This window comes from Schistocerca gregaria, chromosome 3 (genome assembly GCF_023897955.1).
Source record: "Schistocerca gregaria isolate iqSchGreg1 chromosome 3, iqSchGreg1.2, whole genome shotgun sequence".
NCBI classification, from domain to species: domain Eukaryota; kingdom Metazoa; phylum Arthropoda; class Insecta; order Orthoptera; family Acrididae; genus Schistocerca; species Schistocerca gregaria.
This window is the reverse complement of record NC_064922.1, coordinates 685,397,182-685,414,255: the sequence shown is the minus strand read 5'-3', so window position 1 is coordinate 685,414,255 and position 17,074 is coordinate 685,397,182. Positions and strand designations below refer to the sequence as shown.

General features: G+C 39.3%; 2 protein-coding genes across 2 annotated transcripts in view; one reads left to right on the top strand and one right to left on the bottom strand.

Annotated features, from left to right (window-relative positions):
* The window catches only part of LOC126354269 (mitochondrial thiamine pyrophosphate carrier-like), a 119,287-nt gene that overhangs the window by 59,999 nt on the left and 42,214 nt on the right, over window positions 1–17,074 (bottom strand). The gene's annotated exons all lie outside the window — the stretch shown is intronic.
* LOC126354268 (separin) lies at window positions 56–7,821 on the top strand. The gene has a single exon (XM_050003802.1). The coding sequence runs from the start codon at window positions 170–172 to the stop codon at window positions 1,847–1,849; it is 1,680 nt and encodes a 559-aa protein (XP_049859759.1). The 5' UTR covers window positions 56–169; the 3' UTR covers window positions 1,850–7,821.

The following is a 17,074-nucleotide window of genomic DNA, read 5'->3' as shown; positions in this document are numbered from 1 at the left end:
CTCTTCGCGTTGCGAGTGGAGCAGTATTGAATTCATTGGAGTGGTCCCATAACGTTATTATCTTTGGTAGTATTTGAAATTTATCGGCGGGTGTTTTCAATTTTGTGCTGTTGGTCGTGTCATACTTCGATACAGTTTCTTTACCTTGGTTTATTGTTGTTCGTTCAATATGGTAGTTGATAAAGTCATTCTGGATGAATATCAGAAGCTATACAATGAAATTGAGGACATAATTAAGACGATAGTTCACGTTCCATCAGTGAAATACTCATACCTATGCAGACAACTTTCTATCCTGTGTTTGTATCTCGGTAAAAAGCGTGAAGCAGTTTATTACCTTGTAAACTGCCTTGGCTTCCAGTTAAGGTGGCGTGCAATATGTAGAGACACGATAATGCAAGAGAAGAAACTGCGCAACCCAGAAATGGAAGTTCGACTACACAGGAAGTATTTACAATTTCAGGGGGAGTACGATACAGATGGCTTCAATTCCATGATGAAAAGACTCTACGATCTTCCACCACAGTGGAGAGTTGTACAAATTTCAGTTCCGTACAATGCAAAGAGAAGACTGGAAAATCAATTGTCCATGATAGCTACATCTTCCATTTGTATTACCTGTTTCGAGTGTGGTAGTGGTGCAGCGGATCCTTTAATGGTGACTATTCCACAGCCGTCGAATTCGAATATATTTTGGGAAGAATTCATTGACACTCTGAAGGTAAACAGACAGAGGTATGATGAACAGAATCCAATAATGCATAACAGAAGAAAAATGGAAGCAAATGACAGGATGTTGCAAATTCTGAAGGACATGAGATACAGTTGGCTGGGAGTGTGGATGTCAATCCTTGTTGGCCGGTTGGTTGATGACTGTTACTTAAAGAAACTGCGCAAGTCGGTAGATGAGATAGTGCACGATTGTCATGTGACAGACTGCTTCTTAGATAGGGGTCAAGAACTGCTTTACTATTTTGTGGAGTGTTACAGTCACATAACAGAAGAGGAGTTTGAAAGTGGAATTCGCTCAGTCTTAGATGAGGAATGCTCTCCAGCTAGTGCTAATGCATTAATATCCAAACTGAAGAGTTTGTGCAGTGGACCCAGTTACATGAGTAATTTAAAGAGACATCCTGTTATTCTTGTTGTTGATGAAGAATTGGAGCATTTTCCATGGGAGATGCTAAATGGTTTGGCAGAGCATCCTGTTTCTCGAATATCTTCAATACCACTGCTCCATGCACTATATCATGAACACAAAAGCAAGATAAAAAATGGATGTGTGGAATATGTCTTCAAGCCAGAAAATGGCTTTTATCTCTTGAATCCAGAGAGAAATCTTAATGCTATGCAGGATCGGATGGTACCTTTCCTTGATAGTTGCCTTGTTGGATGGCCAAATATGGTGGGCAAGTGCCCATCAGAAGATCAGTTGGTAGATGTTTTAACTAAGAAAGACATATTTATCTACTTTGGTCATGGGTCTGGTGGGAAATACCTCCATCCGTACAAAATTGCCAAACTTAATGTGAATGCAACAGTGTTACTCTTTGGATGTAAGAGCAATACTTGGGCATATGAGCCTTATAATGACAGGCTAAGCACAGCCCGAGCATATTGCATTTCATCAAGTCCCTGTGTGCTGGGTATGTTGTGGGAGGTGCCAGATAGAGACACAGATGCTTTGACAAAGGAACTTTTAAAGGCATGGCTTATGCCTTCACCAGATCGTGAACCTGAATTACTGCGAGCTGTAGTTAGAGGAAGAAATGGGGCACGTGAGTTTGTCACAAAATCATCCTTAGTGATTCGTGGTTTGCCTTCTAGGATGTTGTTCCAAGACTTGTAATATACATTAGTGAAATATATATTATTTTTGTGGCTGGCCCTGTCAAATGCCCTCTAACTGTTTGACAACTGTAAATTTTTATTTGACATTGCTTTTGTATTGAATTGTATTTTATTGATCCGAGAAATCACAATATTGTACAATTCATACATATGATAACGGACAAGCCAAAGTTTAAATTTGTACAAGAAATTTTTTATAATTTAATTTATACATGAAAGCCTGTGCAATATTACGAGAATGTAACAGCTATCACGTTAAACTTTTATTAGTGATACGGGCTGCAACTTGTTTTAACAGTAACATGAAATATCTGTGATACAGTGGAACATGATGGGAGCAGAATAGGAATAAATACACACAGAGATGGGACCTACACTAAGAAAAAGCACTACACTCAATTATCAGCTGCAAGTGAACATTTTTTAAGGAATTAGGTAACATTTATAACATTTTTTTTAAATTACTGTGTTAAAACTTGAGCTTCATAAAATATATATATGTGTGTGTGAAGGCCTTTGGTATTTCTGTTATCTTACCCCAACACGTACCACACTTTTCTTGTAGCAAGTTGTTAACAGAATCGTATGTAAGTTGCTTCCTCATTTCATAACTGTGAAAGTGTCAATTTAATGTCACTGAGATGTCTTCGTAGAGGAGGTAACTTTTAACAAGTGATACAATACTGTAAATGTAAGCATATTTATTTTTCATCATTTGCTCGATTTTTTGCAGTGATGTTTGATATGTACAGCAGCATATACATGCATGTGTTACAGTATGTTTGATATCTACATAAAGTACTCAACTTTTCAGGCATTTGTGTCAAAACTGTAAAGATTTTAAAGTGTGCTCCCTGTAAAATAAAGTTAGTGAAAATCAGTTTTTTGTATTTAAACACACACAAAATATAGTTTCAGACAGAGTTTAAGAAATAGGTCCTACAATATAATATAACATAACATTGCCAATAGACTATAATATATCATTATGAGAACTCCCTTATACTGTAATAGACTGAAACTAGTTGACATCTTAGTTTTTGTTTTAATGTAGACAATGTTTCTAAGTTATTGATGCCGCATGGAGGTTGTAGTGAAATATGCTCCAGATATTTTAGGATTTTTGTCACTGAAGTCTATTTGTATAGATGTGGTAATCTTTACATCCAATGCTGTAATTAAATATATTTTTGTTCAGCAAAGCTGTGCAATTTATTTTTTTGAGAACATAATATTTCATATAGGCCTACACACTGCACCATCAGTACTTGGAATTCTTTAAATGTGTTTCTGCTGGACTAATTTGGTATTATATTTCCAATCCACCTAATAGACTTATTTTACACTTTAAGCAAAGAACTTATAAAGATAATAGCAGGAACTATGGCATTTACAAGTGTTTTTCAGGAGACACCACTAGCAGTGCAATTTGTTTGTTCAAGCTGGATACTACACTTGCCATGATGTCTTCAATTCCATATTTTACTTGCCCATGTACCAAAATTACTTTGCAAGGTTTACATTTCTTATGCCATTTAAGATGTTATGTTAGATAATAATTCATTTAAAATGCAGGGTTAAAGAAATCTAAAACAATCAGTTCTGTACAGTTTATTTTGATAGAGTGCAAACTAAAAAATTTCAAAACTATACATGTCGTAACTTCTAGGCCTATACATGTATGCACTTTCTATGAACATTTCGGCCTATTTGTGAATTACTTTCTGTAACTTAAAGGTACCCTTTTAAATTTCTGATACCGAGGAATCATATTTCTTATTTATTATACTTTAATTAAAACTGTTAAGTATTTCTTTGCTAACAAAAAATATCAACAATTAGGCACTCCTCTTAATTTGACACATTCATTAGCGAGTAAGAAAACTATCTTGCTTCTCATCCGATAAGTGCATTCAACAACACACTTTTCAAAATTATGTCTACAAATTTCTGACATTTTATATGACAAATTCTGAGCACAAACATTGGGGAAAAGCGTTTTGTTTGAGTCATATCTCTTCACCTGTTAATGAAAGTTGGCAAGTTGTCATTATATGATGCCAGAGTGCTTTCTCATGTTCCAGCCTACTGCATACCCAGTCCACATTATAATCCGTGGCTTTTGTTTCATTAGATATACATTCATTGATACTGATATCAGCAGACAGAGATAAACAAACATTGTCTTTAGCAGGCACTACACTCACAGTTCCAATGAAAGGCAGTTTTTTCAGTTCATTTAATGTTGCTAGGAATGCTGCTGTATGTACTTCACAGTTGTTGTTTTCAGACGGAGAAAGCAAACTATTAACCATAACTGACCTTATTGTTCTGTGAAATTTGCAAACATCAGGTGCTAGTTTGTTACAGTCTCCTTTCTCTCTTACAATAGAAAAGGCATTTTCAATGCAATCCTGAGTCGACTTTCTGGCGAACAGAGAACTAAAGCCAAATCTGTCACTTAGTTCTGTCCACAGCAACAGAAGATTTGTGATGTTATTTATAGATCCTTTGATGCATTGTGGGTTACTTTTACTGCTTGCCCTCGTATTCTGAGTAACTATTTGCTTCATAATGAGTTGAATTTCCTCAAGCTTCTCTAAATATTTAGAAATGGGATGAAGAGGCTTCGTAACTTGCTTTGGGCTACTAAATTTTAATGAATTGAAAATGTCAAGCAAAACTCAAATATTTCAATAAATTCAGCTATGAAAGCAGCAGATGATGGTCAAGAATTGGAACATACGTGTAGGAACAGTGTGACTGAGTACTCGTACTGCTAAACATACCCTCATGGGAGTGGCCGCATGCCCTGCTTCCTTCAGGAATTCTTAAAAGACTGAGTTTTCAAGCTACATGTAGGTTCTGTTTTGTGAGACACCTTTATCCAGGAAATCGATGTGCCTCAAGGTTCGATCGTGAGCATCGTCCTCTACGCTATCGCCACTAACCCTGTAATGGCTTGTCACCCACCAGGCATCTCCGGCTCCCTTTTTGTTGATGATTTTGCCATCTATTGCAGCTCTCCATGGACTTGTCTGCTTGAGCAGCATCTTCAGCGATGTCTTGATCGTCTTTACTCATGGAGCATCGACAATGGCTTTTGCTTTTCTACTGACAAAGCAGTTTGTATGAATTTCTGGTGGCGCAATTTGTTTCTTCCACTGTCTTTGCATCTTGGGCCTGTTGCTCTTCTGTTTATTGAAACTATGAAATTCCTGGGGTTCATGCTCGATAGCGAACTTTCTTGGTCCTCCCACATGTCTTACCTGGCAGTTAGCTGTATGCGGTACCTCATTGTCCTACATGTCCTCAGTGGTACTTCCTGGGGAGCAGGTCGAACCACACTCCTCCATTTGTACCAGTTCCTTGTCCTTTGAAACTAGACTATGCATGTTTTGTTTATGCATCCGCACGTCCTCCCTCTTACGCTGTCTGAATACTATCCACTATCATGGCATCCATTTGGCAACTGGCGCCTTTTACACTAGCGCGATTGGGAGGTTGTATGCAAAAGCTGCTGAAGTGCCGCTGTCCTACTGCCGTGACCTTCTCCTCAGCAAATGTGCTTGCCGTTTGTCTGTCATGCATGGCCACCCATCCTATGCCTTCTTCTTCGATGACTTCTATGATCATCAGTATGGGTTGCATTCCTCTTTGTTACCTCCTGCAGTTCGTTTTCAGCTCTTGCTCTGGTAGCTTAACTTCACGTTACCTGCAACTTTCCAGATGGGTGCGAACCCTACACCACCTCGGATTTGTGCAGTGACCCATGTTCATCTTGGCCTTCATTAGCTTCCTAAGGACACTTCTTCAGACTCATTCTATGCCTTCAGTTTCATGACCTTCGCATAGAATTTTGCGATAGTTCCTTTGTGTGCACCGATGGCTCTCGGACTGACTGTGGTGTTGCCTTCGTCATTGGTACTGCATTTTTCTTTATCGGCTTATGGAACATTGCTCAGTATTTACAGCAGAACTCTTTGCCCTGTATCAGGGTATGGAGTACATCCGGCGCCACAGGCTTTTTATTTTCAAATGATAAGAGCATAGCAATCACTTGTACTTTTCTAGCAGGTTTTATTCAGCAAATCTAGATTTCGACTAGTGCCCAGCCATTATCAGTGCACCATTTCATAGTGTCAATGCATGTTCTAGTATGTCAGCCCAATGTTGTTTGGGCTTCTGTTACAGTTCGTTCAAGACTACTGTATACCGTATACAGTAGTCTTGAGCAAACTGTGATAGAAACCCAAACAACAGGGGGTGATGTTCTAGCAATGCGTAGCCATTATCAACGGACCAGTTCATAGTATCAGTGCTTATTGATACTATGAAATGGTCCATTGATAATCGCTACGCACTAGCCGAAACCTAGATTTGCCAAATAAAACTTGTAAGAAAAGGATGACTGATTGCCATCACATCACAGCCGTTGAGTGCACCCACCCACGTACGTAATGGAAGGTAATTTGATACAGGCTTTTCAATTGCGTCATCTGGTCTGACTTTCTGTGCCCTTCAAAGCCTCTGTGTGCTGTACACCATCCATGCCTAGTGCAACAGGTCCAGGAAATCTGTCACTTGCTTCCTCTTGATGGAGCCACTGTGATGTTTATGTGGATTCCTGGTCACATCGGTATGACAGGAAACGACGCCTGCTGCCTAGGCTTCAGTCCTCCTACTCAGCCCGCTAGTTCTTACATTCCACCCGATTATCTCTATGCTGCTGCTGTCAGTGGGTGGTGTCATTTTGGCACCTCCACTGGTCCTCCCTTCATGGGAACAAGATCCAGGTTATCAAGCCTCCATGAGTGGCTTGGACAACTTCCCCTCGATCCTCTCACCATGAGGAGATCATTTTAGTTAGGTTGCCTTTCAGGCACTTTCTTTTTAGCCATTACCATTTGTTAACTGGTGCTCCCACACCACTTTGTGCTCATCTACTTACATTCTTGTTTGTGTTTGCTGTCTGAGTTATTGACAGTTTTAGCTAATGATGCTTGGGCTGTCGACTGTGTTTTACTTTTTATCCGTTGAAGCAATATGGCGAAGTACATTTAATTTTTAGTTCGGGACCTCAGTTTCTCTATGAAGTATTTTGTGGACCTTTCTGCTGAATTGGAGTTTTCTAACTGAACGTCTGAATCTAACTCTTCAACCTCTTCAAACAAATCATCCTGTGTATTGTAAGTCAAATGTGATACAAGAAAAATTTCATTGAATACTATAGGTTCAACCCTTTTCCTTGGCTCCACCTTTACATATGTCATTTTCAGTACCTCAAGAACATTGTTGTTTACACTAGATTTTACCTCTGAATTTTTCATCCAGGTCCATAGTTACCTAGTGGTTAGTAAACGAAAATGTGCGCTCAGAATCCTGTATGCCTTTGGTGTGCAAAAATGTAAAATTAAAGAGAAATTGTCCTGTCCTGAACAGTGACATGCTTGACCCTTCCTGTTTCTTAGGGATGCCTGAAGGTTAACAATATTTTGTGCAACATCATTAGGTGTATTGTTCACTGCACAGTCACATTGTAATCCCTCTATTTCAAATGTCAAACTTTAGTTCTTAATTTTATTTTACTTAATTTGTATCTGTTCAGTGCTTTCTATAATGCTCATAACCTCCTCCTCACATGATTGCAAACTTAACACTGTTCTTCATCTCTGCACTCTCTACTTTCCCAAAGATCCTCATAATAACCAGCTATGTCTTCTTCTTCTTCTCCCCCTTCTTATTCTCCCCTCTTTTCTTTAGACTGCTTCTGTGTAGTTTCCTTTGTCATAGATAGCAGAACTGAAGGCACTGCACCAGACCAAATACTGATCAAGACAAGAAAAATGTAAGCCATTATTTTAAATTTCTGTTTAGACTTGTCTTGTTTTATAAAATGTGACAAGCTGACAGTGAATTATTGTGCCAGTGTTTTAAAGCCTCATCTACTCTTTAAATAAAGTAATTAAAGTAAAATATGCCGTTACATGTTTGATATATTAAATTCCTCTTTGTGAAGCCTGTCTCCACAGTGGTAGGAGCATACAACAAAGCTTTTATTAAAATGTTTTGGACCAATTTCATCCAAGTCAGCTCTTCAGCTGCGAATAATCCACTTGTTGCGTCTATAAACAAATTATAAAAATACAAGGTAAATCAAAGCACAAAAGACACTGTTTAGTAAAAGCGAATGATTTGAGTTGGCATAATGGTAGTTGCTCAATCCATCATACTTATATATTTTTATTTTTCAGGAACCTGAAAAAAGATTTTGGATTGCTTTCTGTTTGTGTTGTTATAGCCATACATAGCACATATACTCCTTCTTCCAGCCATTTCGTGCTTCAGTAAAGTAAGACAATGTGTCCAATAAGTCTCTCGGTGTAAATCGGCTGTTTGCTGCCAGTCTTAGTTTCCAGCTTGACCTGCAAGGAGATTTTCAGGACTGCTGTTGCACATTTTAAAGAAGAGTTTCCACTGTTATGTTTATAACCTATTTGGTTTAAGTAATTTACGTGTTCCCCCCATGAACCATGGACCTTGCCATTGGTGGGGAGGCTTGCGTGCCTCAGCGATACAGATAGTCGTACCGTAGGTACAACCGCAACGGAGGGGTGACTGTAGAGAGGCCAGACAAACGTGTGGTTCCTGAAGAGGGGCAGCAGCCTTTTCAGTAGTTGCAAGGGCAACAGTCTGGATGATTGACTGATCTGGCCTTGTAACAATAACCAAAATGGCCTTGCTGTGTTGGTACTGCGAACGGCTGAAAGCAAGGGGAAACTACGGCCGTAACTTTTCCCGAGGGCATGCAGCTTTACTATACGATTAAATGATGATGGCGTCCTCTTGGGAAAAATATTCCAGAGGGAAAATAGTCCCCCATTCGGACCTCCGGGCGGGGACTACTCAAGAGGATGTCGTTATCAGGAGAAAGAAAACTGGCGTTCTACGGATCGGAGCGTGGAATGTCAGATCACTTAATCGGGCAGGTAGGTTAGAAAATTTAAAAAGGGAAATGGATAGGTTAAAGTTAGACATAGTGGGAATTAGTGAAGTTCTGTGGCAGGAGGAACAAGACTTCTGGTCAGGTGACTACAGGGTTATAAACACAAAATCAAATAGGGGTAATGCAGGAGTATATTTAATAATGAATAGGAAAATAGGAATGCGGTAAGCTACTACAAACAGCATAGTGAACACAATAATGTGGCCAAGATACAAAGCCCACACCTACTACAGTAGTACAAGTTTATATGCCAACTAGCTCTGCAGATGACGAAGAAATTGAAGAAATGTATGATGAAATAAAAGAAATTATTCAGATAGTGAAGGGAGACGAAAATTTAATAGTCATGGGTGACTGGAATTCGAGTGTAGGAAAAGGGAGAAAAGGAAACGTAGTAGGTGAATATGGATTGGGGCTAAGAAATGAAAGAGGAAGCCGCGTGGTAGAATATTGCACAGAGCACAATTTAATCATAGCTAACACTTGGTTTAAGAACCATCAAAGAAGGTTGTATACATGGAAGAACCCTGGAGATACTAAAAGGTATCAGATAGATTATATAATGGTAAGACAGAGATTTAGGAACCAGGTTTAAATTGTAAGACATTTCCAGGGGCAGATGTGGACTCTGACCACAATCTATTGGTTATGACCTGTAGATTAAAACTGAAGAAACTGCAAAAAGGTGGTAATTTAAGGAGATGGGACCTGGATAAAATGAAAGAACCAGAGGTTGTACAGAGTTTCAGGGAGAGCATAAGGGAACAATTGACAGGAATGGGGGAAAGAATACAGTAGAAGAAGAATGGGTAGCTTTGAGGGATGAAGTAGTGAAGGCAGCAGAGGATCAAGTAGGTAAAAAGACGAGGGCTAGTAGAAATCCTTGGGTAACAGAAGAAATATTGAATTTAATTGATGAAAGGAGAAAATATAAAAATGCAGTGAATGAAGCAGGCAAAAAGGAATACAAACGTCTCAAAAATGAGATCGACAGGAAGTACAAAATGGCTAAGCAGGGATGGCTAGAGGACAAATGTAAGGATGTAGAGGCTTATCTCACTAGGCGTAAGATAGATACTGCCTACAGGAAAATTAGAGACCGTTGGAGAAAAGAGAACCACTTGTATGAATAGCAAGAGCTCAGATGGAAACCCAGTTATAACAAAAGAAGGGAAAGCAGAAAGGTGGAAGGAGTATATAGAGGGTCTGTACAGGGGCAATGTTCTTGAGGACAATATTATGGAAATGGAAGAGGATGTAGATGAAGATGAAATGGGAGATACGATACTGCGTGAAGAGTTTGACAGAGCACTGAAAGACCTGAATCGAAACAAAGCCCCCAGAGTAGACAACATTCCATTAGAACTACTGACGGCCTTGGGAGAGCCAGTCCTGACAAAACTCTACCATCTGGTGAGCAAGATGTATGAGACAGGCGAAATACCCTCAGACTTCAAGAAGAATATAATAATTCCAATCCCAAAGAAAGCAGGTGTAGACAGATGTGAAAATTACCGAACAATCAGTTTAATAAGCCACAGCTGCAAAATACTAACACGAATTCTTTACAGACGAATGGGAAAACTATTAGAAGCCAACCTCGGGGAAGATCAGTTTGGATACCGTAGAAATACTGGAACACATGAGGCAATACTGACCTTATGACTTATCTTAGAAGAAAGATTAAGGAAAGGAAAACCTACGTTTCTAGCATTTGTATACTTAGAGAAAGCTTTTGACAATGTTGACTGGAATACTCTCTTTCAAATTCTAAAGGTGGCAGGGGTAAAATACAGGGAGCGAAAGGCTATTTACAATTTGTACAGAAACCAGATGGCAGTTATAAGAGTCGAGGGGTATGAAAGGGAAGCAGTGGTTGGGGAGGGAGTGAGACAGGGTTGTAGCCTCACCCCGATGTTATTCAATCTGTATATTGAGCAAGCAGTGAAGGAAACAAAAGAAAAATTCGGAGTAGGTATTAAAATCCATGGAGAAAAAATAAAAACTTTGAGGTTCGCCGATGACATTGTAATTCTGTCAGAGACAACAAAGGACTTGGAAGAGCAGTTGAATGGAATGGACAGTGTCTTGAAAGGAGGATATAAGATGAACATCAACAAAAGCAAAACGAGGATAATGGAATGTAGTCGAATTAAGTTGGGTGATGCTGAGGGAATTAGATTAGGAAATGAGCCACTTAAAGTGGCTATTTGGGGAGTAAAATAACTGATGATGGTCGAAGCAGAGAGGATATAAAATGTAGACTGGCAATGGCAAGAATAGCGTTTCTGAAGAAGAGAAATTTGTTAACATCGAGTATAGATTTAAGTGTCAGGAAGTCATTTCTGAAAGTATTTGTATGGAGTGTAGCCATGTATGGAAGTGAAACATGGACGATAAATAGTTTGGACAAGAAGAGAATAGCAGCTTTCCAAATGTGGTGCTACAGAAGAATGTTGAAGATTAGATGGATAGATCACATAACTAATGAGGAAGTATTGAATAGGATTGGGCGAAGAGGAGCTTGTGGCACAACTTGACCAGAAGAAGGGATCGGTTGGTAGGACATGTTCTGAGGCATCAAGGGATCACCAATTTAGCATTGGAGGGCAGTGTGGAGGGTAAAAATCATAGAGGGAGACCATGAGATGAATACACTAAGCAGATTCAGAAGGATGTAGGTTGCAGTAGGTACTGGGAGATGAAGAAGCTTGCAGAGGATAGAGTAGCATGGAGAGCTGCATCAAACCAGTCTCAGGACTGAAGGCCACAACAACAATTTACATGTGTGTATTTGCTGCAGTGCCCTAGATGTGTATATGATATGAGATGTGTGGCTAAGTTAAAGCGTAATACATTTTTAGTACAGTATCACGGTCAATAGTTCGTGATATTTTTCTTAGGAGGAATATATTTGCGGTAATTTTTGAACATATTTTATCTAGGTACTTATGAGTCTCCCATAACGTGAATGTATTAGGCCTATGCCCTTCAACATATTTATTCACCCTATCAGTCTCATAACATGTCCTCATTTCTAAGCCATTTGCTGATTTACTGGTGACTGCTTAGAAATATGTCATCAGCATAAATGATCACTGCTTCATTTACAGCTTCTCACATGTCATTTACATATAGAATAAATAACAATACCGAACCTTGTGTACACCGTATTTTATCACTTTGAATGTTAAAAGCACATTTTCCAACCTGTTGCCACTTTTATATTTTAACACTCTGCATTCTTGCCTAATTTCAATGAATGACTTGAGAATACTTACTGCTCTGCATCTTATTCCAATACTGGTTTAATCCCACCCTCCCAAAAATCAGTGACACACAATCAAATATAATATTGCAGAGTGCCTGTGTTATTATGATGCATGCTTGTCCAAAGGAACAGCCACTGCCTGTGTCCAGAGAAACAGTGCTTCATAATTCGGAATAACAGAGGAACTGCAATATCATATTTATCTGCTAACACCGGGCAAGTGATTTGCAAATAAAATGTCTCGCCTGTACATGAATGTACATGAGCAATTCCAGCATTTCGGATGGTGTATTTGTTCTAGTTTGTACTAGTACTTTTGTGTTTTACATTTAGGAATCATAAGTTATTTGAAGTCAGGATACTGCTATAAGCAACAATAGACTTTTTTAGTTCTAACAAATACAGTGTTCAGACATGGAATTGAAAAATTCTGACATCAAAACAATAATTCTGCTATGTTGTAGCCACAATTCAGCCAAACGACATTCAAAAGAAAATTACATTCTTCTATTAAAGAACAAGTAGCTACAAAAAAAGAATTAATAAGTTGCATGAATGCATGACGTTATATATGATCTGTTGTATAATTCTGGGTGGGACAAATTTTCTAATCTATGTTTTACATAGAATATTAAATTGCAGTAGGCTACCTAGTGTAAGTAAATAATACTATTTAAGCTGAACTACAACAGGAAGAATGCACAAATACTCACAATAAACTCAAAAGATACTTTTAAAAACATTCTATTCAAATGAGAACTACCCACTGTTGATCATCAGTGTTGGAATACACAACATTCTCTGCACTGCAAACCTATCTTCAACAGACTCACCCTTCACTGCCATGTATGATCAAGTCACAAGAGATTTTGTCCCCATCACGGAAGAACACCTTCAACAAAATCTCAAACACTGATGTTCAACAGATTACTTTCTTGCTTCCAGAATGAAATTTTCACTCTGCAGTGGAGTGTGTGTGGGTTGGGGGAGGGGGGGGGGGGGTTGTTTGGGGTAGAAGACTAGACAGCGAGGTCATCGGTCTCATCGGATTAGGGAAGGATGGCGAAGGAAGTCGGCCGTGCCCTTTCAAAGGAACCATCCCGGCATTTGCCTGGAGTGATTTAGGGAAATCATGGAAAACCTAAATCAGAATGGCCGGACGCAAGATTGAACCGTTGTCCTCGCGAATACGAGTCCAGTGTGACAGCGGAGTGTAAGCTGATACAAAACTTCCTGGCAGATTAAAACTGTGTGCTAGACTGAGACTTGAACGTGGGACCTTTGCCTTTTGTGGGCAAGTGCTTTACCAACTGAGCTACTGAAGAACGACTTGTGACTCATTGTCACAGCTTCAATTCTGCCAGTACCTCGTTTCCTACCTTCCAAACTTCACAGAAGTTCTCCTGTGAAATTTGTAGAACTAGCACTCCTGGAAGAAAGGATACTGCAAGGTTTTGCCACAGCCTGGGGGTAGAGCACTTGCCCGCATAAGATAAAGGTCCCAAGTTCGAGTCTTGTTCCGGCAAAACAGCCAGGAAGTTTCATATCAGTACACACTCCTGCAGAGTGAAAATTTCATTCTGGAAACATCTCCAGACTGTGGTAAAGTCATGTCCCTGCAATATCCTTTCTTCCAGGAGTGCTAGTTCTGCAAGTTTTGCAGGAGAAATTCTGTGAAGTTTGGACGGTGGGAGACAAGGTACTGGCAGAATTAAAGCTGTGATGACGGGTCGTGAGTCATGCGTGGGTAGCTCAGTTGGTAGAACACTTGCCCGTGAGAAGCAATGGTCCTGAGTTTGAGTTTTGGTCTGTCACACAGTTTTAATCTGCCAGAAAGTTTCACATTCTTGTTGTTTTAATCCTAGCAAAGTAAGAACAAACTGCAAGTCTGATTTTGTTGTTGCCCCAACTTTAAGCAGACCATCTTTGACACAAGAAAAATAATGTAACGACTGCAGCTTGGGGATAGGACTGATTCCAGACACTCTCTGTTCCAGCATTTCAACAGTTTCTGCAATTATTTCCTTGGTAACGTAAATCAACTACAGTTGTCTTCATGCAGTGTCTCGCAGAATCAGCAAAGTTCTCAGCAGTGTGTACTCTTAAAGTCTTGGATTTCACCTTTTATAGACCCCCCCCCTCCCCCCCCCCCCCCCCCCCATGCCATCAACAGCACCCTTGCAATGTGCTGTGGCAAAAAAAACTCCAGTCTACAGACCTTATCTCCAACATATTTCCTAAAAATGTTATATTTGTAAGTGTGAATTTATTTTTAAACTGCCCAGCACAGCTGTCGGAAAATATGTGTAGCTCATTAATTTGGGATGCTTCATTTTCAATGTTTTTGTGACTTTTAATAAGAATGTCCAAACTGTTTGTTTTACTTGATTTATCTCCTCACTCATAACCACCATAGATGCAGAGCTAGTCTCCAACCACACCACTGCTACAAATGTGGTAACTTTATCATGTGACCAATGTGCACTCTGAATTTTGCCCTGCATAGTAAGTGTGTAATTTTCTGAAAATCAGTTTGCAGAACTACAGAATTTCGTGTGATGGTTGACTTTGATGTCTGGAAGTGGTGTAATTGAGTTTTCTTCACAAGGCAATAAATGGTGAACACTGTTAGCTGGTGTGCAATTTGTTAGAGTACATCTTGTAACTATCAGTTTCAGTAGCAACCAAACCCTGTACATCTCCTTCTTTCCATTGCTTCCAATATACTTCCTCATACATGTCACTGTCACCTCTAAGTTTAATCTGGGATCACAGCCTTGTAACTTACAATTAACACAATTTTGTGCCATACAGTTTTCATTGTCTGTACTACAAACTAATTTAGAAATTAGTGTTTTGGTAGTATTTGGGAAATTTGAAAATTCAAAAACATTTTACAAGAAACTCCATATTTGTGTGGTACTTACAGATACAGACATTAAGTGGCATTTTAGATGTTATTGAAATGTGAGTGGGTCTAAGATAAAAAAAATTACTTTTTTTCACCGCAGCTCTAAGATGCGGAAAGTCAGATTTAAGAAGTTTGAGTGCTTCCACAACTCTTGTCAACATTATTCTCCTCTGCAAATTACACTTTTCTTTGATAATTATATCTCTAATAACCAAATAATCTCTCTTTCCTGGAAGATATGTCATCTCCTGAGAAAAAAATTTAGGACATGCGAAATAAGTTGTTCAGTATAAACTTAATTCCCATGCAGTGGTATTTCCGCTCTGGAAGAAGCAGAAGCAGTTTCAATTTTTGGGTATTCTGGTAACAACTTCTTAACCACAGCTCTTCTTTTATTGGGGCTCTTAGGCGGTGCTTCCTTTGCTCTATTGGCTGTCTTTCCTAGTGAACTTGCTGACTTATATGGTTGAACTAGTGAGTTACAAGCCTGTTCTTTCTTCTTCATTCGATAGTGTTGTTTTCATTCTCTTTCACTTTGTTTCTTTAAATTATGAAGTGCTGGATTGTCAGTCGTTGCATTTTCTAAATACAGCTGATATGCTTCCTCATTGTTCAACTGTTCTGTAAACTTTTGGACTCTAGCCTGTGATGCCATTGTTGCTATGAACGGTAACCTGAAATGTACTTAAAGAATATCTTTTATTATGCTACTTGGCATAATAAGTGCCCAAAACATGTACTTTCACTGTAAAACAATATTCATCGTAACCCATTTACTGACAAAGCTTCAGACATTGTAGAGAATGCTGTGTGTAATGTCCCACCCATATCACATAAATCTTATTCTTAACATACTTCAATTTTACAAAGAGTGTAACAGCTGAGTCCTACATGTAAACTAACTAACTTTCAGTGTTCTCTTATACAATTACATAAAGTACTTTTGGTAAAGAAAACTTAATGATGTTTTAGTGTTGTAGATAGGACTATATATATTGACATCAAAATAATTAAGTTTGAAACAATAGGCACATCAAATGAACTTCTAATGAACAAATTTTCTCGAAATGAGCCAATTATCTTCACAAAACGTAAACGGAATGAGGCTAACGATTCCAAGACCCTCACAGCTGCATCACAGTTCCTCATGGTTTCACGTACTGAAGACGGTCACAGTGATAAATCCATTTATTATTCAGAAAGGTGTTGATGAAATGGCCGGCCCTATGAAATTGTGCTCTCGTTTACAGAATGGCACTTTGCTTTTGGAGACCACTTTTGATTCTCAAGCACATCAACTGCTTGCCGCTTCACTTCTCCACAGCTATCCTGTTCATGTCGAGAATTCCGAACTCTTCCAGTGGTGTTATTTACAATAGGCTGCTCAACAGACCGACTCAGGCAGAAATCCAAACATACCTCTCTGATGAGGGTGTCATAGCTGTCCATTTGATGACGAAAAAGGTAAATGCCTCCTTAGTGCCCTCACACACTCATTTTCACACCTTTGATGGAGTGGTGCTTTCGAAATGTGTAACCTGTGGTAGGGATGCACATGAGGGTGATTGTTCACCTCCTCCTCCCTGCTGTACCAACTGCAATGGTGACCTTGTCTCCTCCTCTTGAGATTGTTGCATGTATTTTAATGGGCAGACTGTCCAGGAGATCCGTGTTAAAGAAAAAGTTCCTTAACTGGTCACTAGTTGCAAACCCTGCGTTCTTCTGTCTGGCACTTACAGTACTATTCTTGCTACACCTTGCTCCATGAGGGACATGGTCATACAGACATATGACCTCAAATTCTGCTCTGAGGTTGTGAAATCGCCCAGTGTCATGATAGCATTGCAGTCCCCTTGTGCTGTTGTGCAACGAACCATCAAACTCTCACCTCAAGGGGCGAAGTCACCAGCTACACAACCAGCAGGCCGGAAAGGACAGAAGGATTACTCCTGTGAAGACTTCCTATGTACCTCCAGCCAACCAACACTTGAGTCTTCCTCTGCTAACCAGAAAGGCTCACAGAAGTCCGTCATAG